The sequence below is a fragment of the Myxine glutinosa genome, chromosome 4 (assembly GCF_964187855.1).
Source record: "Myxine glutinosa chromosome 4, kmMyxGlut1.1, whole genome shotgun sequence".
Taxonomy (NCBI): Eukaryota; Metazoa; Chordata; class Myxini; order Myxiniformes; family Myxinidae; genus Myxine; species Myxine glutinosa.
The window spans coordinates 123,728,972-123,755,890 of NC_136264.1; the positions used below are offsets into that span (position 1 = coordinate 123,728,972).

The 26,919-nt window shown below is 44.9% G+C and overlaps 1 protein-coding gene across 1 annotated transcript in view; it reads right to left on the reverse strand.

The window, feature by feature from the left end:
- Positions 1-26,919, reverse strand: part of WASHC1 (WASH complex subunit 1) — a 101,534-nt gene that overhangs the window by 54,682 nt on the left and 19,933 nt on the right. Inside the window, exons 2-6 of the mRNA XM_068113313.2 lie at positions 21,475-21,586; positions 15,711-15,851; positions 2,591-2,730; positions 2,248-2,383; positions 1,925-2,099 (exon numbers count right to left, since the gene is read on the reverse strand). Coding sequence (XP_067969414.2) covers positions 1,925-2,099; positions 2,248-2,383; positions 2,591-2,730; positions 15,711-15,851; positions 21,475-21,586 — 704 coding nt within the window. The remainder of the gene's footprint in view (positions 1-1,924; positions 2,100-2,247; positions 2,384-2,590; positions 2,731-15,710; positions 15,852-21,474; positions 21,587-26,919) is intronic.

The following is a 26,919-nucleotide window of genomic DNA, read 5'->3' on the forward strand; positions in this document are numbered from 1 at the left end:
GAACCACTTGTCCGATTAATTTCAAACCTTGAAAAGGCACATCCTCGGGTCCCCAGCAATATACCTGGCAAGTTTCAAGTATATCGGACCGGTAGTTGTCGAGAAACAGCGGTCGCATACAGACACACACACACACACACAGAGATTGCTGGAATTATAGATAGATACAGTTTTATATATATACAGACTTTTATATATATATATATACAGTCGTCAATACGACTCCACCCAAGCCTCAGAACCTACCCAACCACCTCAGCCCCTCATCGTCCCCAAAAAGGTAAATAAAATGGTTTTTTTAAAAAGTACTCTTTTTACCATTTTATTTTTATTTACATATTGTGATTCTTGTTTTATGGCAGAAATGGTAGAAACATAGGTCTTTATGTTTACATAGGTAGGTCTTTATATGGTAGAAACACTATTTACTTCATACAACAAACACTACTTTATATGGTAGAAACAAAGTGACAAAAATAGGTTAAATATGTGGTCAACTTGGGGGTCCTGGCACCAATTAGAATTATTACCATACGTTCTTCAGTTCGGTTATCGCGATTTCGGCTAACGCGCGCCGATAGCGGCACCAATTAGGCGCGATAGCCGAGGGTTGAGTGTATATATATTAAGACTCAAAACACCCCGAAGACCCAAAACACACCGAAGACCCAGAAGACCCCGAAGACCCAAAACACCCCGAAGACCCAAAACACCCCGAAGACCCAAAACACCCCGAAGACCCAAAACACCCCGAAGACCCAAAACACCCCGAAGACCCAAAACACCCCGAAGACCCAAAACACCCCGAAGACCCAAAACACCCCGAAGACCCAAAACACCCCGAAGACCCAAAACACCCCGAAGACCCAAAACACCCCGAAGACCCAAAACACCCCGAAGACCCAAAACACCACGAAGACCCAAAACACCACGAAGACCCAAAACACCACGAAGACCCAAAACACCCCGAAGACCAAAAACACCCCGAAGACCAAAAACACCCCGAAGACCAAAAATACCCCGGAGACCCAAAACACCCCGGAGACCCAAAACACCCCAAAGACCCAAAATACCCCGAAGACCCAAAAGACCCCGAAGACCCAAAATACCCCAAAGACCCAAAATACCCCAAAGACCCAAAACACCCCAAAGACCTAAAATACCCTTAAAGGCCCAGAGGATCCAAAAGACCCCGCAGACACAAAATACCTCGAAGAACCAAAACACCCTGAAGACCCCAAAGACCCTTAAGGACCCAGAGGAACCAAGATATCCTCAAGACCCAAAAGCCCCTGAAGACACCAAAGACCAAAAAGATCCCGAAGACCCCAAAAACCCAAAAGACTCTGAAGACCGAAAAGACACTGAAATGGTCAAAGATGCCTATCCCTCTGAAATGACGTGTGGTGAGGCGCACGGAGCGTGTCGAGTCATGCTAGTCAATCTAATTCGGCATTCAAATTCTGAGAGAACATTTTCCAACATGGCTGTAGGGATGCATAGCAATGCATCAACAATATAATGTTTAACTTATTCAAGGTCCCTTGGTTCGCTAGTGTGGACTTTACTTTTTAGAAACCCCAGAAATAAAAATCTAAAGGTGTTAAGTCGGGTGAACAAGCGGGACATTTCATAGGTCCTCCTTGCCCAACTCCATCGGGCTGGTAAGGTTGGATTTAAAAATGCTTGTGCGCGTACATACGTATGTGCGTACTTTTGTATTTACATACATACGCACGCATACAGTATTTGCAAAACAAACCTCTGCATGCCAATGAATGGAGAGTTGAAAATCTAACTGTCAAATATGAGACAATGTTTTCAGCTTCATGGAAATACCAACGAAATATATTTAAAATAGAATACAGGAAATGCGTTTCCATATTATCATCTTTTGGAATGGGACTAGGTTGTGCATCAATACCAAAGTTGGGGAGCTCTGGCAGCATAGCCGTTAGCAGAGAGGGTGCAATTCCAGGGCCCAGGTCCAAGGTGCATGCGAGATCGTCAGCCACACCAGGAAGGTCAGGAAGGTATGTTGGCACGTCAAGCTCAGGAACTTCTCCGAGATCTGGCACATAGAAATATGACTCGTTCCGCTGGAAAACGACAATCAAATAAGAGAACAAGATTGTACAGTCACTTTACAGCATCTACTCAGATGAGGAAGAAGCAGATCATGTGACCTACATGAAGCTGATAGATAAATGAATGTGCTTAATGCTGGGATGGCAAAGCATTACGTACAGCATTTCCGATTTGCTCCTGTTGCCCAATCGAGATAGGAGCTGCTCCCGGTCCTTTTCCTTGTCCCTCCTGCAGTGCTTTCCTTGTTCTGGTCACAGCTCCCCCGAGGGGGTCAAGCATCACATATTTCTTGTACCTTTATGGCCAGATGAAGAGGGGATTGTGAGAAGGCAGGGAGGCATGAGGGGGGGTGGGTAAGGGGTTGGAGTGAAGGTTTGATTGAAAAAATAAGCAGTCATTAACTCTCTGAATTACCTCTTTCCTAAAAAAGCAACTATCTCTTTCCAAACGTTTTACGAGCAAGCACACTTACATTTCCTCCAACACAGACACATGCACTCACGGGTTCTCAAGTGTGTTAAAGAGCAACAAGGAGCCAACAGATGTAAGATTTTTGGGGAGAGCTCCAAGACCTTCTTCAGCCTCCTCATAGTCGTTCTGCTTTGCCCCACCAGTGGTCACATGGAAAAACTGTAACTTTTCCTACCAAATGCAAAAGAGGGAACGTCCAATCACAGAGGAGTAGTTTGGTTGGTACTTTTTCTTTGAATGAAAGAAAAAGAAATGCAAAATACAATGGTTACAAAAAAAGAGAATGAAAAATACTATCATTATGAAAAAGGGAATGAAAAATATTATGAAAAAGGGAATGAAAAATATTATGCAAAAGGGAATGAAAACTGCTGCAGTTGACAAAAAGGGGGATGAATTGCTGCAATTTAAAAAACTAGCAACGGTACCCGCCTTATGGGCGGGGCTTCAATTGGGAAGCCGAAATGAAAAGGCAGAATTTTTTTATTTTAAACGATTCATATAAACATCCGTCAAATCATATCACACGTAAATCATCAAAATCAAAACAGTATCTTTAGAATTTCAATAAAAGCCACATCACTGTTCATATCGGTAACTATTATTCCATCGCTTCAAATCGATGTCATGGCCAAGGCATTGTTGAACTGGCGTATCTTCTCAATAAACTCCTTTCGGTTGAACATAACTTTGAAATCTTCAGGGTAGGTCTCGAGCAGATTGATTGCAATTTTGCCCTTCTCACAGCAGAATCCAGGTCATTCGTCATTCCAGCAGTGGGCCTTGCAGAAGGGGTACTTAATGTCCTGTATCATACAGACTTGGCAGCTTGTGACCTTGCTGCTTTGCTGGATAGTCAGCTTCCTCAAAGTGCTGGACATCAAACACTGCTCCAGTCCTCCTCTTTTGCGTTAGAGCCACTTTAAGCTGGACTTTCCTAGCGCTCTGGTGTGCAGCTGTATCACATCCTTGTTCACCAGATCTGTATTCCTCGGACTGCCTCCGAGACTGGTGTGTAGCTGTGTCACGTACTTGTTCCTGCCTCCGATAGTCCTCGTCTAGGCGAGCCTTCTTTCTCGCAACAGCTTTCTTGGACGTTTTCGTTAATGATGCTTTCCATTTGGGAGGCATTTTACCGGTTTATCTGAAACAGTACCCGCCCAGAAACACATACCAGAGAAAACAAATCGTTTTGGCAATGGCCTCTCCAATATCCGTTTGTGACGTTTGTCACATTGTCTCCAGTACACGTTTGTGACGATGTTTTCATTGTGACGAAAATATTCGAATTTCACGAATATGTGAATTGTATTGTGTTTCTTTGTGATGTTAGTACAAAATCATTCCATTTTTTTTCCTAAAGAAAAGTGTACAGTTGATATCACGGTTTGAAACACGATGGAATAATAAAATAATAAATAAAATAAAAGGTCTTTAATTTAAAAAAATAATAAAATGTTTAAAGGAATATTTAAAAAAAATTATTTAAATTTAAATTTAAGAAAAGGTTTAAAGGAACAATAAAAGGTCTTTGTCCAAGGTCACCGAGTTCGATAGGTGCAGCTGTGCAGCGATCTGTGCAGCCGTTTGTGCAGCACCCGGGAAAACAACATCGTCACAATGAGAACAATGGACGTTATGCGAACGTGAATGTTATGCGGGAGTCCAAACCTGAGAATACTGGAGACCAAAGCCTAAATTGGAAAAACTAAATAGCCTATTTTACTCCTGGAGATCCCAGGATTACCCACCCAAAATATCGTTTTGATCGGTTGAGCTGTTTTTGCGGTACCTTCGAACAGACAGACAGACATTTGGTGAATTATAGTAAAATGGAATGAAACACTATAGTTTTAAAAAGGGAATTGTAAATGATGCAATTTAAAAATGGGAATCAAATGCTGTGACTTAAAAAAAGGGAATGAAAGGCTGTAATTTAAAAACGGGAACAAAATGCTGCAGTTTAAAAAAGGGTAATGAAATGCTGTACTTTATAAAAGGTAATGAAATGCTGTCATTAAAAAAAATGGAATAAAATGCTGTCGTTTAAAAAAGGGGAATGAAATGTTGTAATATTAACAAAGGGGATGAAATGCAGTGATTTTTAAAAAAGGGAGTGGAATTCTGTAATTTTAAAAAGTGGAATGAAATGCTGTAATTTTTAAAAATGGAGTGAAATGCTGTAGTTCAAAAAGGGGAATGAAATGCTGTAGTCTAAAAATGTAATGAAATGATGTAACCTAAAAATGGAATGAAATGATGTAGTCTAAAAATCGAATGCAATGCTGTAGTTTAAAAGGGGTGAAATTAATTTTAAAAAAGAAAAGAAAACTGCTGAAGTGAAACAGAAAAAAAAAATAATGGAAGGTAAGATCTACAACTGCTACACAGAAGAAAATGGGCACAAATTGACCAACTCTTCAAGTACAACTCCAACAAACATGGCTCATTGTCATCAGTTAAAGAATAATTAAATATTTTACACCCCATTAACCCCATATAATAGACTGAGACTAGTCAGAGTATAATCATAAACTCATGCCAGAAAGGTTGTATTCTCTTGATTGTGTTACATTACCTCGACATCCAACAAACCCCATTTCTTGAGTTGCACATTTCCAGCGTTTGGAAGTGGCAGACCCTTAAGACTCTTAAAACACTTTTTCGGAAATATTTGCACCCGAACCTGAATATCATTTTATGACATCAACATTAGATACTGAATACAAACCACATGCGCAAGAAATAAAAACCACCAGCATATGCATACAACAAGGACCCTTATAAGGGTTCACAAAGGATGTTAATCATAAATTTTCACCAGAGAAAACTTTTTGTTGCAAACTTCTCCCTTCTAATGGTATGAAACAAAAATGCAAGATAAGAAAATTTCTGACCTGTAACTTTCAGATAAGAAGACCCTTAGGCTTGACGTGGTTAGAAAGGGTCTCGGGGGAAGAAAAAAAAAATTAAATTGCCGAGACCGTTCAAATTTCCACTTCGAATACATCAGAAAGATGCATGTGAATAATGATTCAGTGTGTAAGAAGTTTTCATGTTGGTAATTTGCATACAAGAAGGACCCCCAAAAGGGTTCAAAAAGGGTCAAATCAGAAATGCGCACCTGAGAATTTTTTTGTTGCAAACTACTCTGTTCTAATGGTATGAAACACAAATGCAGCGTAAGAAACTTTCTGAACAGGCACTTTCCGATAAGAAGGCCCCATTAGGCTTGAAGGGGTTACAAGACTCCATGTACCATTCCATTAGAACGTATGGCCAAAACACAGGTGGCGAATGAGATGAGAAATAACATGGAGTGGAGTGTTTCAACAATTGAACAAAATTCATAATAACAACACTTCAATGGATTCAACCCAATTGTCAATTAGAGGTAAAAGCCCATTTATTCTCTCTCTCTCTCTACCATGGTGCAAGATGAACCTGTGTTTCCTTAACACACACGATTGTTTAAAGTCTACATACATCTGATCTGAAGTAGCAGTGTTCATAAAATTCTAATTATTGTCATCTTATGTAATGGATAAGTGGGTTTTGAAGTCAACCATTGCCTTATATGTACTCCATTAACAAGCATCATGCATGTTCTCACTGTCATGCACCAATTTGCACCATATTGCACTCAGCTCTTGCTTTTGTCGAAAAGGGTCGGTATTTCATTTGATGTCTACGGAAAGCCATGGATAAAAGACTGCGAGAGAGTGAGACACGAATAACTCACTAATGACAACTGATGTGCAATGCTTCACGGTCACTGGAACTGAACAAATTCACCCTTTCAAAGATATTAAGAAGGGAAGTTCCCAAGTTGATGATGAAGGATTGGACTGAACAATACCATGTCTCAGTGTTGGAAGACAAGGAGATTTATTTGGGTGTTGACGACGAATGCAAAAAATTATCGGTATTGATGGCAATGTAGAACGGGAATTTATTCCATCATTGGCATGTAATCATCCAGAACCAGACATTCACATTGTGTTTCACCTGCTACATGCAGACAGCACACTTAATGAGAAAAGGTGGCGTCAGGAGACACTGATTCCACTCCAGCAGGAGACACTGTTATCCAAGCAGCAGACATGGACATCTTGGTGATCCTACTTCACCATTGCCATAAAGTGAAGGCTAATGTCTGGATGCAGATTGTTACAACCAGCCGCAATAGGCGATACATCAACATGTCGCGCATCGCAGCCGAGATTGGTCCAGAAATGTCTGCTGCACTACCTGGATTTTACACATTTACGGGTGTGATTACACAGCCGCATTCTCATATAAGGGAGAAAAAAAAACGAATGTACGACATTGTTACGCAGGATGAATGGTACGGTACATCTGTGCATTCAAATTACTAGCTTTGGGATCACAGAGTGATGAAACAATTGAGGCACTATAGGATTATACATGCAAGTTGTATGATGCAAAGAAGAAGATACAGGTCAACCCATTGCAAAACTGAGTGTCTGAAAAAGCATTTGGACCAAAGGACACATCAAAACCACTTGACAAATGAAAGGTGTTGATGCAAGCAGCATCTCGCCCTGCGAAGCTGAAATCAGACTATATATCCATCGATCATGCATTGTCACCAGACTGTGGCAAACCGCAGCCAGTGACATCAATACGAGACCGCACTTCGGATGGGAACTACAAAATTAAGCCTACATCTACATCTGGTTCGGTGGACCACAAATGCCAGGTACACGTTCCTCTGCGCAATTTGTGCTCAGCTGATAGTTATGATCATGAGACAGGGGCAGAAGAAACCTAGTGTTTGTCACGGCCAACAGGTCTTTTTAGTAGCTGCGCCAATAGAATGGGAAAAAAAAGTTCCAAAAGAACTATGTGCAATATCAAATACCGATACTTTTAAATGATGTCCTAAAACTCCTCTTTTCATTGCTTACAATCACTCATTTTCAATATCATCCAGTGACTCCTTGATAATTCTGCCTTGATAGATAGACAGGGCATAATGTCTTACGACGCAGCTGGTAATATATGCGGTGTAGTGTTTGTTTTCATTGTATAAGAGCTCGGATGATGCTGTATTCCAGCAGCTGGTAGAAGCACTAATAGATGCGGTGAAATGACTCCTTGATGGCATCAATGCAGCGGGCAATGTTGAACTCTTTCCAACACTGCCGGACGGTGAGCCCCTGGTCGGAGTCCATTTAATCCAAAATGAGGCGAAAGGTGCAGCTGGTGCAATAGGTTTTAAAAGTGGAGATTATACCTTGGGCGAGCAGACGCATCAGGGAGGTAGTGTTGGGTGGCAAGAAGATCAACCTCAATGTATGGGTGGGCCACATTCAGGTTTGAATGCAAGGCTTTGTTTTGCCTGGTACCTTTCCACCTGAGGGACGAAACAGTTATGAAACCAGTCTATGCAAATTGCTGTCGTCACCCATGCCTTCCTCCAAAACACGGGCAGCGTTTGTTTGTTCTTTCCCTTGAGAACATGTGGTTTCAGTGAACGGTACAGCATCATGGGTTTCGTCATACAGTTCCCTTTTGTTTTTGTGCAGAGGAGAAGAGATACCCGGTCCTTGGCGACCTTGAATCCTAATGTCCTCTCACGCTTGGAGATGAAAGTTCTCGTGGGCCTTTTTTCTTTTTTTTTTTTCCAGAAGAGGCAGGTCTAGTCTGCATTGAAGACTTGCTCCAGCAGGTACTCCTTCTCGTCTATCAACTGCGCGAGTTGAACAGGGAATGATTTGGCCACATCATGGTCCGCGGAGGCACGCTCGCCTGTCATTTTTTAATGTTGCGGAGACCATACCGCTCTGTGAAGCGGTGACACCAACCCCTGCTCGCTGAGAATGAACTGGGGCTGCTCGTACCCGGATCGCTTAGCACAACATTCGTGCTAGTGCTACCTGTGCTCGAGCCACTCGTGCCAGCCAGATGCGTGTAAAAATAAGCTCCGCCTTTGCGTGAATGAGAGGTCCCACTCAAAGGCATGTGCTTCTGCGTGTTGTCCTATATGCATATGCTGAGAGCCTTCTCCATCCTTTCTATGTTGACATCTCAGATCTTGGCAACCACCTTGGTGATTGGTACAGTGCTCGCCACAAAACTCTCAGATCGCCTTCACATTCTTTAGTATATAGCGAACGTTTTTTTTTTGTTTGTTTTTTTGTATACTGAATCGAGGCTCGTGAAAGAGCTAACATTTACTTCACAAACAAATCGACCAGACAAACAAAATACACAAAAAGAGGGAGCGGAAGACAAGATGGGGAGAAAAGGGGAAGCACACAAACACAACATCCGAGAGAAGGGAGATGTGTGGAAGGGAGAGGGCCCGGGGGGAGGAGGCATGGGAAGGGGGGCGGGGGGGGGGGGGGGAGGGAGAAGTATAAAGCACAAGGACACCAAGGACTTCCAGGACAGAAGTTGGTATTTCAAAAAGTGGAATTGGGGTGAAATTAGCGGGGGAAGAAAAGATCAAGGTTTTGGATGGGGGAAGATAAGAGATGGTGGTGAACAGCTGTTTTAAAGACTTGGAGGGTGGAGTGGGATTGAAGAGAGTGAGGGAGTTTGTTCCAGAGGCGGGAGAAAAGAGGAATGAAGGAGTGAAGGTGAGCAGAGAGTCTTGATTTTGGCAGTTTAACCAAAAGAGGGTTGCAGGCAGATCTTGTGCGACCTGTAGGAATATTTGCGGGACAGAGCCCAGAGAGAGCTGGGGGGGCAAGGCCAGAGAGGAGTCGGTAGCAGACGGAAAGACCACCAACCTGCCTGCGGTGAGTGAGTGAGAGGCCCTTGGAGTTAGCTTCATCGCGGGAGATTCCAACGATTCTGAATGCTTTGGTTTCAACAGCGCGAAGGCGAGCTAGGTGTGAGGCAGGAGCACCAGCCCAGAGGGGAGAGCAGTATTCCATTGAGCTGCGGATGAAAGCCTTGTATGTGGTGAGGAGGTCAGGTGTGCCAAGGAAGGACTTCGCACGATGGAGGATGCCCAGTCAGCGACTGGCTTTGGAGGCCAGATTTGAAATGTGGTTTTCCCAGGAAAGATCATGGCAGATAGTGTTGTGAAAATCAACCAAATCCACAACTCGTTCCATAGATAGGTTTAATTTCAATTAGATCGTAACATCATCCTGTAAAATACACCATGCAACATATATGTCAGGATCAAGGCATCATATGAGAAAGATTGGATATATCAGTCAATGCAAGCAAGCCTAGAATATAAGTGGGTACGTACCATTCAATTCTACATGTCATTGTATAAAGTCGCAGGAGTGGCCTCGAGTCGCGGACGTCCCGAGGTCTTATAGACACCGCCCAGTGGTTTAAGTGAGCGTCACACCTGGGTTCAACTTACATTTTCACCACATTCTCCCCGCCGTTAGAACTATGCTGCCACTAGGCAGGAAGCGAGCGCGGGTCAGCATTAATGGGTAGAGGAAGTCATTATATCATTATTAGGGTGTCAAAGAAATATCCCTATTGATTCATGTCTTTGCGCCATTGTGTTATGTTTTGCACACTGTCAAAGCGTCTTTAGGGCTTCCTGGAAAGCGCTATACGAAACAAATCCATTATCAGTAGTACAGGTCAGTCGGTGTGGCGAATTACCCTGCCAGCACAGGTTCGGAAACTACCGGGTACGACGTCCCCAAATGCGGAGTCCCCTGCTTCGGAGTAGCCGCTGGAGGCAGGTGTCGGAGGGGCACCTCAGTGCCCTCACCGCTTCAGGCAGGGGTGTATCAGGCGAAGGGAGGGACGGCAGATGTTCTCTAGGCGCACTCATAGCCTGGTTAGCAAACATGTCCGATACTGGCAGACGATGAGCCTGTGGGTCACAATAGTCTAGTCTCACAGGCCTATGTGCTGGATAAGGTGTACCTTTGCGATATGCAACTCATTACATAAGGTGTACCTTGTCGAAGAGCGAATGTCCATTCGTCGCAATGCAACGCATTTCAGGCAGATGTGTCGATGTGGAAGATGTGTAAATCAGTAAGCCATGTCTATTCGTCGCAAGGCAACACATTACAGGAAGATGTGTCGATGTGGAAGATGTGTAAATCAGTAAGCCTCTTTACAGTAAGCTGTAACAGTAAGTAAGATTACATGACAGGAGGCCATGACAGCGTAAGTCAATTACAGTAAGTCTGTACCGGCCTAGGAGTTGTAACAGTAAGTCAGATTACATGACAGGAGGCCATTACAGTAAGTCCATTACAGTAAGTCTGTACCTGCCTTGGCTCCCAAGGGTACATGGTCGATCCACATTAGATCCATGTCATGGAATTGCCGAGGGAGAGAACCGACGAGAGCCATAACGAGAGTTACGCGATGAAATACCCCGGAGTCCCCCTGTTTTGAAATCACGAGACTCGAGCGCTCTCTGACGGCAGCGCGTACGAATTACAAGCTCCGGCAAATAGTTTCAAGCAAAACGTTTGCCACGAGTGCCCTCCGTAGGCTGCCCGAACGACCGGCATGGCAGTTACGACGATGCACAAAACGACCGAAATGCGCCTTCCCAGCGAAGCGCGCAGAATCTCCCGACCCGATACCAGCTACCGTCCCGGAGGGATTGTCCCGGAGAGAAAACGTCGAGATCGAGAAATGGAAAACGTCCCGGATGGATCGACATCCAAGAGAATGGCCCGGATGGATGGATCGACATCCAAGAGGATGGCCCGGATGGATGGATCGACATCCAAGAGGATGGCCCGGATGGATGGATCGACATCCAAGAGGATGGCCCGGATGGATGGATCGACAGCCAAGAGGATGGCCCGGATGAATGGACCATCATCTCACCCCCTCACTCATCCATCCCCCGTCGTGAAGTGTGAGATAACAGCCGCGCACCGCGCACCGAAGTCAAGCGACCTTCACAGTCTGGGTCAGAGGGAACGCAATCAGGCAGCGGCCGGGCGAGGCGTCTCGCAGTCTCGAAATGTGTGGAGGCGAGCCAGGAGAACCTGTCCTAGAAGCAACAAGCCCAGAGTCAAGGGCGATCCGGCGGGCCGGTGCCCACGTGGCTTGCTCAGGAGACGAGGGAGTCGGGCGCAACGCTCAATGTCACCGTGTCATGGGGTCACCGTGCACCCCCAAATGCCCCGCGCCTTATCGATTAACGGCATAAGTCCTCGATGTTGGCTAGTCGCCCTCGAAGGCCGCCACGTTATGACACGCACTTTCGGGCAGGGGCGGTCAGATTGAGTATTTCTGCTATCTGTAGAGGTACCCAGGTAGACGAACTCTGATGACGCAAGCGCGGGAAACAGTTAAATGGCGCTGTAAAGCAAACGCGTGATTTAGTCGATGACGTCATCAATTGGTTCGGGCGCGTGCGGGCGGGTTTGACGGCGAGTTCCAGCTGAGCGGTATCCCCAGACGGAGTAAAGTAGCACTCCGAAATCTAAAGTCTCGCATCCATTGGGCAGCAGCATTCGAGCGGGCTCGAGATCGGTGTACGGAATACGAACCCGGCCGACGAGCGAAAAGTATTATCTAGGGCGCCCCGCGTACGAGGGAAACCGAAAGTTGAGCTCGGCCCGTTGAACCAGTGCGGCTTCGCCGAGTCGAGAGGGCGAGCACGCCGAGTCGAGAGGGCGAGCATGCTTGGCAGCGATAGACTGCACGACCTGAAGTAGCGTCTCGTTTGTTTAGCTGTCGGGTCAAAGGATCGAATACATATCACGCCCTGAAGTAGCGTCTCGTTTGTTAGCTTTCGGGTCAGAGGATCGAATACATATCACGCCCTGAAGTAGCGTCTCGTTTGTTAGCTTTCGGGTCAGAGGATCGAATACATATCACGCCCTGAAGTAGCGTCTCGTTTGTTAGCTTTCGGGTCAAAGGATCGAATACATATCACGCCCTGAAGTAGCGTCTCGTTTGTTAGCTTTCGGGTCAAAGGATCGAATACATATCACGACCTGAAGTAGCGTCTCGTTTGTTTAGCTTTCGGGCCGTGTTTTGTCCGGAGTTTTAGACATAGTTAGTCATATAGAATACACATGGTATACGATCATCTATCATAAGCATAAGCCCGTGTCGTGAAAGGCTATGAAGGTCCCGCTCGACGTCCTTAGAAACTCATCCGTGCTGCGGCGAGTCCTCGAATGGTGCCAAGCGAGCCTCCATTGAGGCGATTCCGGGCAGCGGAGTTCGCTGGCCTCGTTGAGTAGCCACATGTAGGTGGGATTTCGACGAGCCGCGATCAGAATCGCCGGCCTCGCAGAGTGGTGCCCGCGAAGGGTGCAGTGCGCGATTTGCGCGTAGGAGGTGATTCCACCGAGCAGCGATTGATCGGGTTGTGCCCGCGATGGGGCAGCGCGCGATTCGCGCGTAGGAGGTGCTTCCGAGCAGCGATCGGTCGGGCACAGAGTAGTGCACGCGACGGGTGCAGCGTGCGGCGTCGCGTAGGAGGAGGTGATTCCGAGCAGCGATCGGAATCATAGGCCTCACAGAGCGGTGCACGCGATGGGTGCCGCGCGCGCGATTCGCACGTGGAGGTGCTTCCGAGCGCGGCATGACAGTCAAGGGAGTCGTGAACACTCGCGTGGTCATCTCATCTCGGGCCGAGGCACGCAAATCAGTTGGTCGGGCCGTCGGCTCCAAGCGGGTCCGTCGTTCCGACGGGGTTTCGGCTGCAGGACGTTGCCCAGTAGCATCGTTCTCCAGGCGTCTTGCCGGAGTCCGTCATGCCTGCTCCGGCGTTCGGGCCTCAGGAGAGCAGTTCGCGTTTTGACGACGCGGTCCCGCAAAAGGCTTGCGAGGTCCCCATCGCATCCGGTCCTTTTGAGGCAGACCGGCGGCGAGAGTAGTCGGAGCTCCGTAGCTGGCGCTAGCTCGACGGGTCCTCCGCCGGTCATTCTTCTCCGAGGTGGGCCTCGCAGGAGCGCGGAGAATGTTGGGAACGCTCGTCTGTGATCTGCGTTCATCCGGCCATCGCAAGACTCGTGTCCCGCCATTTCCGAAGATCATAATTGAAATTAAGTGTTGTGAAAATCAACCAAATCCACAACTCGTTCCATAGATAGGTTTAATTTCAATTAGATCGTAACATCATCCTGTAAAATACACCATGCAACATATATGTCAGGATCAAGGCATCATATGAGAAAGATTGGATATATCAGTCAATGCAAGCAAGCCTAGAATATAAGTGGGTACGTACCATTCAATTCTACATGTCATTGTATAAAGTCGCAGGAGTGGCCTCGAGTCGCGGACGTCCCGAGGTCTTATAGACACCGCCCAGTGGTTTAAGTGAGCGTCACACCTGGATTCAACTTACATTTTCACCACATTTAGTGAGACCCAAAAGCTTGAGTGACAGAAATTCTTGGAGAGGATTATTCAGAAAGTGGATGGGAGGGTTGTCCAGTCGGTCTTTTCGGAGAGACATCGTAAGAGTGTGAGATTTGTCAGGATTGAAAGACATGTTCCACTTGTTTGCCCAGTCTGTGATTTTGTCAAGGTCTGCAGAGAGTGAGGAGGCTGCAGACTGCCGATCTGAGGGATGAAGAATGGAGCGACAGAGAGTAGAGTCGTCAGCAAAGAGAAAGAGAGGATTTTCAAGAGTCAGAGAGATCATTGATGAAGACCAGAAAAAGCACAAGGCCCAGAACACTGCCTTGGGGAACTCCAGCCTGAACAGGAAGAGGAGATGAGAGAAACCCATTCAGGGCCACACGTTGACTACGACTAGAGAGGAAGTCCACCAGCCATGCGTGGAGATTTCCATGGATACCAAAAGAGGAGAGTTTGGTGAGCAGAGCGGGGTGCCAGACCGTATCGAAGGCATGTGATATGTCAAGGGAGACTGCTCTAATTTCCTGTTTGGCATTGAGGACCTCCATCCATTGTTGAGAAAGCAGAAGCAGCATGTCCAGAGTGGAGTGTCCAGGTCTGAAACCAAATTGATGATCAGAGATCAAGCCATTGGAGAAGAGGAAAGATTTCATATCTGAAGCAATGATGGATTCCATGACTTTGCTGATAATTGGGAGAAGGCTGATTGGTCTGTAGTTGCTGGGATCTGTTTTTGCACCTTTTTTGTGCAAAGCGGTGATGTTGGCAGATTTCCAAGCAGATGGAAGATGACCTTGAGCAAAAGAGAGGGTGAAGAGAACAGAGAGAGGGAGTGAAAGAGCGGAAGAACATGATTTTAGGACCCGTGGGCTGATGCCGTCAGGTCCAGTTGCAGAATCAGAGTTGCGTCAGGTCCAGTTGCAGAAACGTTGGATTTGTTCACGCCATAATGCCTGCCTACAGAGGCCGCACTCTCTTCTCAGGTCCAGCAGCTTCACTTTCTGGCTCAAGCTCATCACTTCCTTCTGCCTCTTCACAGTCGATGCCTCGTCGGTACTGGTCTTGCGCTATGGAGCTATGATCAAATGATGAGCAGGGCAAGAGGCAAAAACACAGGTCAAAGCAACGGGACGAGAAAAATTATCAAGACCCAGGACACGGTGGACATAAGTAGATGCACGGGATTTGTGGGTAGCTGCGGGGTGGATGAGTAGTCTGCTTATTGTTTGCGGGGGGTGTTAGTGGGTGATGCCATATTCTGCAGCTGGTAATAGATGCGGTGGAGTGTTTTCATTGTATAACAGCTCAGAAAATGCTGTATTGAGGAGTTGGTAATAGATGTGTGAAGAATTTAATTCTGTAAAGTAACTCGCGGAGGATGACGTCATATGCAGTTGGGGTGACATGGGCAGCTAGGTTTATAGTGCGAATGGTGGGACATGCCACGCAGTTCACTTATAGTGCGCCTAAAATACTTATTGTGCGGCTACGAAAAGCCATCAAAACACAAAGCGCAGGTCGCAATGTAGAAGCAGGTCATGTTCATAGCTCGTGGAAGACGTTCTTTGCGTACGTGCAGCTGCTGTGTGAGTGGCTGGTGGAAGATATATGTTTTATAACTGTGTTAAGTTCATGGCGCGTGGAAGATTTTACTTCCCCCCCCCCCCCCCCCCCCCCCCCCACGAAAAATTGCGATTACGCGTAACACAGGGCCATGAATGTAGGAGCAGGTCACATTTTATCAACTGCAAATGCACGAGGTTCTCTAATGTTGGGAACACGAATTTCAGGGTTTGACTGTAATCATCTTTCACTCTTGCACTATTCCATTCTATACCACCCACCTTTAAGTCTGTCTCTCCCAAGGGATGGCTTGGAGGAGAAAGGCGATGTCGGATGGGCTGATAACATGTTGGGGATCCAGGAAACAGTGAATGGTGATCCAGAGGGAAAGCTGTGGTTGGATATTTTGCACTCGAGAACACCTAACAGAAGAGGGAAGAAATATGCAAACTTGTGCGTTTTTGGAAAATTACAATTCAATAACTATGGAACTACTTTATCGAACTAACAAGTTAGGGGCATCAGGATAGTTCAGTTGATAGTGTGCTCGTTTTTAACTCGTCTGTTTTTGACATTTGACATTTTTGGAATGCCATTCTGGTGTAGTGGTGTTGGCTTTGCGGTTAGGGTGCCGGCTTGGGATCCTAGGATCCTGGGTTCGAATCCCGGTCGATCGCTGAATTAACGCCAGGGGGGTTGACTCAGCCTGTCATCCTTCCGAGGTCGGCAAATTGAGTACCAGCTTGCTGGGTTGAATGATCCGGTGTGCACCCCGGTTTAGAATAGGTACACCGTATCCCTGCGCATCGTAAGAGGCGACTAAGGGTTGGCGTCAGGAAGGGCATCCAGCCATAAAAACATTGCCTCAAACAGGGAACCATGTCATGGGGCCCGCAAGGCTAACCCCCACTCTAGCGGGGAAAATGGCCTTAAAAAACGATCATTCATTCATTCATTCTGGTGTAGTGGCCACAGGGACTGCCAAATCTCAGAGCACCTTTAAATGAAGACTGTTGGCTGTTCTTCCATCTGCATTATTGTTGTAGGCATTAAATAATCCATATTATGTTTTGAAAAGTGTAGGCTATTGTGAGATGTGACTTGGCCAAATAACCTGCAAGAGTGCTCGAATGTGGCCACTATAAAGGCGTGACAAGCCAAACAGCTTTATGTATGCCTAACTTAACTTCACTCAGCCATTCAAAACTAATGTTCACATAATAAATCAAAGTCATGGGCTTTATGACACATCTGCCTTAGGCTATAGGAAGAGAAAAACATTTTTGTCTATCAATACAAAGGAGGCTGTTACAGTCAAATCTGCTCTGCTAACATCTCAGATTCAAATGTTAATGATGCTGCTCCCATCTTTCTGATCAAAGTTTATTCAATAAATTTAAACTAAATGTGATACCACAAAAACATACAAAATAAGAAAATATTGTCTGATAGAATGGTGCAGAGGCAATGCAATTTCCGTTGTGCTTAAAATCCTGATTCTAAACTGTCGTATTGGTGCTTCAAAGGCAGGGCAATGTATTAAAAATGCATGGTCAGATGTGGCGTTTAGCTGGGTAGAAGTCAACTAGCCTTAGATGGTCGACGATAACAATGCATGTCTTTTGATGAACAGTAGGCAAGGTTATCGCCGGCACTCTGGCCAAGTTTTAAATAATTTCACTGGCGTACTAATAGGGGACACGGCATCAGTGGTACAGCCATGCTCCCAAAAATGATGCATCTGGAAACCAGGTGCTGCACACAAATGTGTTGATAGATGTGGGAAATTTCAAATTTCTTTCACAAGGCCTCTTCTGTGTATTCCTGGGTATTGTTTCCTCTGCTCTGATGGGCACAATTCCTGCACTGGTGGTGATGTGGCAGTGAATGTTGTTCCTTCCTTCCCCACAACCCATGCCATTCTCTACCCCCCACTGCTTGCTCCTAACCTTATGAAGTACATTCAGCTTTCTGTGCTTCTCCTTAATAACAGGGTCATTGTGTGGTCTCCTGACCCCTGACGTCTGGTGACTCCAACGAAGAGGTTTTCTCCCCAAACATTGGAACTCTGCTCACCCCTGTTTGCTCTTCCAAGTCTGTGGAGACTTTAAATGCCACCATGCCAGCTGGCTTGGTGTACATACACTTCAATACATGGCTTCAATACATGCACTTCAATACATGGCTGAGCAACTAAGTTGTTCTGTGAAATGACAGGACTTGGTCTGTTTCTTTTTCAAAACACATCTCCACAAATGGCAACCATTCATTACATGACCTTGTCATGCCAAACTGTTCCTCATCCTCAGCATCTCTCAGTTATTCCCATCATTTGTTGGTAAACTGGGCATCTCTGACAGTTATTAGAGAATCCCAAAAAGTACAGACTTGCAAGGCAATTTGCAAAAGCTGAATGGTCTGGTCTAAATTCTACTCTCTCAATTTAAGACTGGTCTATTTATAATATAATCTCCTAACTTTGACTACTCTGGGAATCTATTTTACATCAGACCAATTTTTCCTCTTCCCAAGTTAATTTCACCCCGCATTCAACTTTTCTGTCCATCATCTCAGCCTTGGTACATTGATGAGGTTAAGTGGTGAGGCCATCACAAGAAAACAAATTACATTCGCCTCCTGGAAGGCAAACTTTAATGACAGCAACCTGCAGTCCCTCTGGACAGTTCAAAACCACTGTCCATCATTCCTACGAAGAGCAAGGACCAAACATAAAGAACACCTGTGACCCAAATTATCCCGTCTGTCATCATCTTCCGGAAGCCTGGTGTTGGCTTAGCGGTTAGGGTGCCGGCTTGGGATCCTACGACCCTGAGTTTGAATCCTGGTCGATCGCTGAATTAACACCAGGGAGGCTGACTCAGCCTGTCATCCTTCCGAGGTCGTCAAAATTGAGTACCAGTTCACTGGTAATTCCCTGTGTGTTGGAGGAAGCGACTAACAGGGTTGGCGGAAGGAAGGGCACCCAGCAGTAAAACAATGCTTCAAAAAGGGGACCATGGTGCCCATAAAAAGGCCAACCCTCGCTCTGTGGGGAAAAATGGCCTCTAAAGGTGGTTCTTCTTCATCATCCCCCAAAGCAGCTGGAGAGAGCTGGTCAGGACTGTTTGGTATACATACCCCTTCCAACCCCCCCCCCCCCCACCCCCCCATAGAGGACAGTCATACTGGACACTGCTACTGAAAAATTATTGAAATCTGTCTTCACTCAAAAGACAAAGGTTTCGTATCCATCCCTCCTGGTGCCCACCCTCACAGAACATTCCCGACAGCATGTGGAATTGTTTCCTGCCATAGTGGAGAGGTTTATTACCAAGTTTGATGCCTTTTCCACACCTGGTCCTGATAGTACCAAGTGTTCCATCTCTTTCTCTCTCGCTCTCGCTCTTTCTTTCTCTTTCTTGCTCTCGCTCTCTCACTTGGTTGGGCAACTTCCTCCAACATGACAAGTAACAAACTACTCTCATATCCATAATAAAGGTTCCAAAACGAATTATATCATCAACAGAACTATCAGCCTTCTCCCCATCACAAGAAAAATATTGGAGTCCATCAATACATCAGACCACAAACACTTGCTCATCTCCGACGACCAGGTTAACTTCCAAAATGGCCATTCCACCTGGGGTATGCTATTCCTTCTGACACAGCAGTGGATGGATGTCCTGAACTACAAGAACGATGTTAGGGCCATCTCTGGATATCTCTCGAGCTTTTAATACTATCTTGCATCCAGCCTCAATTTCCAAGTTGTCTTAATTTGGTATTCATGGCACTCTGCTCTAGTGTTTGTCCGATTTTTTTCTACGAGTGGAAGCAGCAGGTAGCCTTTTAATGACACCCGTTCCCATGATATTTCCCTTCAGGTTGGGGTTCTAAAAGACAGTGTCTTGGGACACACATTATTGTTGATCTATACCTGAAAGATTTAAAATTAATGAGAGACATAGAGGATCTATCTGATGCCACTCTGTACAGGATACATCACACTTGTGAAAGGCTAGCCAATGCAGAATCCCTTTCTTCATATGTGGAAAAGACAAGCCACTGGTCAGCTAGTTGGAGCATGATGCCGATAAGTCACATGTTCTCACACAAGGATCGGCAATCAAACTGTCCAATCCACTTATTTGGAGAGCTACTGGAAGGAGAGCCACTTCTTGGAACTCCTTGGCCTGACTATCCACCATAACCTTTCATGGGAGAATGTTATCACATCAAAGGCCAGTTGTCCGTTGGGTATTCTCCATAGAACGAAGGCATTGCTTAGCTGCATCAAATTCATCACAGTGTACAAGGCTTTCATATGGAGCTCCATGGAGTGTGGCTCTTATTCTGGGCTAGTGCTGCTGCTTCGCATCTAGCTCCACTCGAGGTGTTCTAAAACGAGGCCTTCACACCAATGGTATCTCAAGGTAGGAGGTGGATTACCAAGGACCGTCACTCTCCTACACACAGGAAGTTGGTGGGCTATCTATTTTATACAAGTTTGCATTTGGCCTTGCTTCTCCTGCCCTCTCATACCTTTGACCTCCACATTGTCACTCACATTCTTCAAGAAACCCTCACAAAAATCCAAACTGGTTGCCCACCTGTCGTTCATTGCCCCCCCCCCCCCCTTGTGGAATGGTCTCCCCGTTTCTGTTGTCTCATTATCAGTCTTTCAAATGTGCTGCCATCACTGCACATTCATCACTGCCTCATGCACATCTGCAAACTCTTCTATGCATGCTGATTCTTTCCCATTTTGTTCTTCTCTAGGCCAATATCACTTATTTTTGCATTACTTCTCCTTTCCTCATTGTGAATGTCCACCCTCTCAGGGTTTGTGGACCTACTGCCCTTCATTATTCAGCTCGTCCATTAGCCTAGACCACTGTATATAAAGAAATACACAAGGTCAACAAATTTAAAAATGTTGCATTCAAGCAAACTACAAAATGTGTGGTTCAATTCCTCTATCTAGCATTCCAGACCTAAGGTGGATGGAGGTTATGTTTTCACCCCTGTCTGTTTATTTGTCTGTGAGCAGGATATCTCAAAAAAGTTATGCAAGGATTTGGACGAAATTTCGTGGACAGATTGGGTGTGACAAGGACGAATGGATTCCATTTTGGTGGAAATCTGGATCCAGGTACTATCATTTTAAAAAGTGATTCTTCACCAATGAGTGAAGAGACCAAAAACTATATATCGCATGATATTTCAAAAAGTTGTGGATGGATTATGCCAAAACTTGGTGGTCGAGTTAGGTAGGTGACAAGAACAAGATTTTGGTTGAGCTCTGGATGCAGATCCGGCCTATCAGTCGGCTACATAACATGAACTGTTCAGCCTGGCAGAGGTGTGCGCTCTACCGAGTGCCATTCTGGTTGCTATTATATTAGTTATAACCATGATGAACGAGATCAGCAGTTTATGTTATAATCGCCAGGTAACAGCCACATTTCAGTTAGACAGAGCAATGCTTATCAAACGTATGTGTATTATTAAAAAGAGCCACTCTTGTACAAAGAAGCCATTGCACGAGGTTGCATTGTATTGCACGATCAAATAAGCCATTGCACGAGGTTGAACAATGATATGGATGGTTTGGACCATGTTGCATGTGGACCAGTTAAGGTGCTTGGTCACATGATGATTTCCACTAACAGGGTTAAAAAAAATGAGAGAATAGATAACAGCCCATGAGCCAAAGTTAACTACAGAATTAAAAGAGTTATGCATAAAGTTTAAAATCGACAATAAAATAAAGATGGGTAAAATGCTAATAAAATGAAGAGGAAGAAGGTGGAAAGATTTACAGATACAAGCAGTGGAAGCACAAGGTTGGCGAAGGATGGAACACAGACGGCTAGGCTAATGCTGGATGAAACTGATCTATACAGAACTGGAGAGAACAGAAATATGCAGAAGTAGATGTACACAGTTGGCATACACAGCTAACCTAGGTGAAGAGATCAATGGCAAGAGAAGGAAATACAATGTGGAAATGTCTCGAAGAGCAGGCTTTTGATCTTGATCTACCTTTATGGCCTTCTTGCTGCCTTTGATACGACCGATTTTGGCTTTGGCAGTAGAGATGCGATTATCGATATTTCGCAGACGGTTTCCCTGTTCTTCAATCCGCTGAGAAACTCTAAGGAAGGAGGGAAGAAAGAAGAAATGGAAAAACAAGTGGAGAACTGTGGTCATCACAAAATATTTCAAAGAAGACCAGTTTAAAAAAAGTAATTTGACTTGCATGCTACTGTCACAATTTCATGACTAGCAAGATGGTAACATCTGGTAAAATGGTAATATCTGGATCTGCATCCCGACCTCAACCAACATCGAATCAATTCGTCCTTGTCATACACCCAAACCGTTTCACCAAGTTTCGCCCAAATCCGTCAATAACCTTATGAGATATCCTGTTCACGGACAAACACACAAACAGACCGAAAAAAAGTTGTGAGTGAAAACATAACCTTCGTCCATGTTCAGTGGCAGAGTTAACAAGCATTAATTAATACAGGAAGTTAATGCACTCCTGTACAGGAACGTTTGGATGTTTTCCACATCACATGTACCTTTTTGGTCAAAAGGGACTTGTGCACCCCAAATTTCTTGAAGAAGGAAAAGCAGCAACTTTATTTGGTATTCTCTTCAGCTGCTCAGCCAAAATTGTGTCCAAATAATGGGGCCCTGCATAATGACGAAAGCCTTGACCCTACATTAATGCTTTTTTGTACCTATACAGTCAAGGCTTGTGGAAGAGCTATAACACTGATTGGATCAGAAAGCAACAGAACAAAAGGAGCAGTAGAGAGAAGGGGAAACACCAAGAGCAGAGTTGAATGACAAAATAGAGGCAGACAAACAATGGGTGTGGGGTGAAATGTGGGGCAAGGGCTTGTGGTGGAGAGGAGGGGAGGAGGAAGGGGGGCGGTGGTAAAAGAGATCATGGTTTTGGATGGGGAATGGTCTGAGATGGAGGTGAACAGCTGTTTTGAAGATGGAGATTGAAGAGAATGTGTAAGTTGGTTCCACAGGTGGGGGAAAAAAGAAGACGTGAGCTGAGCCACATAATCGAGAATAGGGAGGCCACGAGACTTCTCGACTCACTTTGGTTCCCATAGAAGAAGTCGTGATATAATTTCCTGCTTGCTTCTCCAACAATGACTGGCAAATGTTTGTCTTCGTTTTTTTTACAGTACTTGATACAAAAGGCAATCCTTTGTATTTTCTATATTCTAGTTTTGTATTTAAATTAATTTTCTGAAATTTGTAGAATTTATTTTTCACTTGGAAGTTATGGGCTAAGATGTGTAAATAAAGGTGGTTAAAGTTTGATTTAATGCAATTTAATTCCAGGCTCTAAGGCAACAAAAGGTGAAAAAATTCAAAGGGGGTGTAGACTTTTTATCAGCACTGGAGCTCTTCATTTATTTGATGTTTTCGCATCTTATATTCAGTGTTGCCCTCAACAACCTTATATAGCAGCATTGCAGTTTCCTCTCAAGTGGCCTGTTGGTGTCCAACTCTCGGCCCCATATAGAAGCATACTGTTATGAATTTGGGTAGTGATATATGTAGAGCAGGGTAGATCCGAGTAGGTAACATGCTTCGACTGTCGCGATAGGGAATCTACCTGTAATAAGTCAGGTGTAGGCGTTTTGTCGGCTAGGATGTATGATTGTGAATCTACCAGGAGATTTGTATGTTAAGTAGTGTAGGGAATAATGAGTAGAGCCCTTGTATGTCTCACCTGGTAATCAAACCTTTGTCCCTTATGGCACTGCAGACCACTTAAGCATTAGTTAGGACCTTTAGTATAACACTAAATGACGCCCTTCCCCCCTGACATGACTTAGGAAGAAATCGGGCAAGGACACCGCCGATAATGGCTGCCACCATTTGCACCTCCGAGAGGCCTACCCGCCTCGCATAGCACGTGCTGTGACCAAGGAATAGGGGACGGGAGTGAGAGTGGCGCAGTGGGCGTGCCCCTGGATGAGCCAGCGAGTCGGGGGAGGCTCCGATTGGCAGGACAGTGCGCCAAAGCTGACGTCATCGGCCAGAGATATTAACAGCGCCGGACGCCTTTGCTGGCAATTGAGCACGAGGAGAGTTCGTGAGCGAGAGTTGAGCGCAGTTGAGCACAGTTGAGTAGGAGTTCAGATCTGAGTCAAGAGTTTGTGCGCACGAGTTTTGGATTGAGAGCTCGTGTGCGCATTTGAGCAGGAGTTGAGCAGGCATTTGAGCAGGAGGACTGTGAGTTCGAGCCACGAGAGTTGGTGTTGAGTTGAGACGAGTTCACTCCTGGCCCCTGGCAGTTCGGTAGAGAGTGACATTCGTGGTCGAGAGTTGGTTTTGCAGTGCGCAGTTTGGCAGTGAGCAATTGAGAAGCGAGTTGGAAGGACGAGACGTGCAGTCACACCTGCGTTCTGTCCGTTCCTGTCTTTTCGTGCTTCGTGTGGGGATCGACCTCGTGTGAAGACGCTGGCCTGCGTTGGGTGCTTTGGAGCGTGGTGCACGGACCTCGTGGGCGGCGAGAGGATCGGAGCTTGGAGCAAGGCCTCGTGGGTGCATCGGGGCCAGGGTGGACGGCAAACAATTCAAGACGACAAAGACAGACACGCCGAGCTCCGCGTGTACATTTTACATAACGTGTCTTTTTATTAATTCATAATCCCTCGTTTTGTTTCTGAAGTCGGTGTGCGGGATCCCGATTTAGGATATTTATTACCGGCACGTGTTTTTCCTGTCTCTGCCTTTATTCAATAAACCCTTCTATTATTTTGCATCCCCATTCAAACCTGTGCCCGCTTGAATTAATTTCCTCTCACAGGACCGGAGCTACGCTGGCGTGCTGCAGTTAAGTGCTTTCGCCGCAGCCTCCATTTCCCTTCTTCCGCCCGCGCGGCCATAGCCGAATCCGTATTTGGGTAGTTGCCTCCGAATAAGACCGTTTAGGCTATCCGCAACTCTGATGTTAATCGGAGTTGCACGACAATACTTTCTAATGTTGTGTGGAAGAATTTCACCTTGAGGTTTCTGTCAAGATTTGATTTCCATATTGTACTCATCTTAAAGTGCTGTCCAAGCCTTGGCTTTTCTTACTACAAAATCGGTTACTTTTGCTGCCCTTTTTAAAGCTTCTCGACTCGTCAGTGTAAGTTCTCCCTCTTGATTGAATAAAATTTGCACCGTCTTTGATACTTAATGAGCAATCTTATTGCCTTTGCCAATGCTTCAACATGGTTTTAGTAGTGGCTGAGCATGCATCTCTTGGTGTGTCTGAGATTAGAGCAATATCATCCGCAAAATCAAGATCAGTTATGTTAACATGAAGCCAAAAACCTCATGTTCACTTACAGCTGTTCTCATGACATTCGAGGACTATGACAAATAAAAATTGTGTCAACTTGGAGAACTATGTTGAAGATTTTGAAGAATTCTGTCTCTCCATCGAGTGTAATTACTTGAGCTCAGTGACATTGTAAATTGTCTCCACTGTCTTTACTATCTTATCTGGTGTATCATACGCTTTTAAAATCAAGGGCATCTCCTCCTTATTTGAAGGAATCGAATGCTTTCTACAAATCCATAAATGTTATCATTGCTGATAATTTGTTTATTTTAATACCTTCTACAAGCCTTCTCGATGATAATCTCTACCAACCGCATCTTATTTTCTGTAACTGTAGCGTAACTCTTTGTGGAGGCAGTAAAGTGTGCATGTTCAATACAAGTTTTCCAGTTGCTTCTTCAAGCTCCAGTATATTATGTTCCACTCTTGATGCTGAATTCATAGTATTGGCCAAAGACCAAATCCAAATCACACCTCTCCAGTTGCATGAATACATAACACTTAAATTGTTCACATAATCGAGTACTATGCTCTTTGTTGGCCAATGAATAATCCACAGCAGGGCACTACCATCAATGATAAATTGCCTCTGGCTGTCAGGTAGTTCTCTCTGAAACTTCTACTTGGAGTTGCCTCTTCAATGCAGATTTTGTTGACGTCATCCTCATCTGACAGTGGTTACTGTAATCAAACATGGATGTAGGTACTTAAGAGCAAGTTCATATTCGAGGACATTCTTCAGACTGATGTCTTCTCGAGATTGTTGTAATACCATAACATGAGAATAGATAAGATTAGAGTCATAGACATCCGTTTTCCCTACTTTAACATGATTCTTTTTCGCAGACATAGTCACCAACTTCTTATGCAACGAGTCATGGAAACCTTAAGGCCCACTAACTTTATGTGTTTCCATTTGGTCTTTCCCAGTAGCTACTGACTTATCAGTATTCACCGACTCTGGGCCTATTCTTAGTCACAATATTAATTCTGCCCTTTGAAGGTACTAAATGATCGAGAGGTTCGATGGAATATTCCAACTTCAAACGATCTGATTTTTTTATGGGATTTCATCGTCAGCATTTGATGTTTGTTTTTTTAAAGGATTTCATCTCTTGTGTACAGTAACTTCTGGTTGGGATTGGCCATCCTTCATCAAAGCAACATCCTTGACAAGTTTACTGCAGATGTGGAGGCTCAGAGTCCATCTTTTGAGTGCCTTGAGCTTTTTGAGGCCATAATCAAATAAATAACAAACAGATATTAAAATTTATATGGATATTTCAGACAGATAAATCCAATAAAAACAATCAGTGTGAGGCTGTTTTTTGGAATATAAGATGCCATTTTGATATATCAATTAAAAAATTTACCCAAAGGTGACAAGATGTCACCCTGTAGATTCTTCCAGTACATTCTGAGGTTACAACAACCAATAAAAAACAGTGTGGATCCTAAACACAAAAACACACTTCTTCAAAAAAAAATAAAAGAAAATGAGAATTTGGCTTCTGGACTATCTATTATATAATACGAAGTGTGGTGCCTCTCAGCAAGTTCGCACGTTCGGCTGTCTCCCATTTCCGGCGGGCGCTTCCTGTGCTGCTTTTGAGAAGCTCCGCATGCAGGTAAAGTTCAACATCCAACCAGAAGAGATGCATGATACCAATAAATATGTGTTTTAAATATACTAGGGCATGCCCGTACTATACATATATCTAAAATTATATCCCCCCCCCTCTATTTACATGAAATGTTTTGGTCCATTCGCAACGCCAAAGCGAACGGCGAACGCTTTACATGAAATGTTTTGGTCCATGAAATGTTTTGATCCATTCGCAACGCCAAAGCGAACGGCGAACGGCTTGCGAGTACAGTGACAATCCCCCCCCCCCCCTCTATTTACATGAAATGGTTTTAATTAGGTTTAAAACATAGTTTAACGCCAACATAGCGGCAACATAGTTTGCCAACGTGAAATAAATGAATACGCTCTCAAATGTGCCGTCCGAGGCAGAGTGTGTTCGCCACGTTCGGCACACGCGATAGCTCGCTGCTCTCTGATTGGTTGAATCGTTTTTTGGACATAGCTCGGTAAGTAATTGTCCGATTAATAT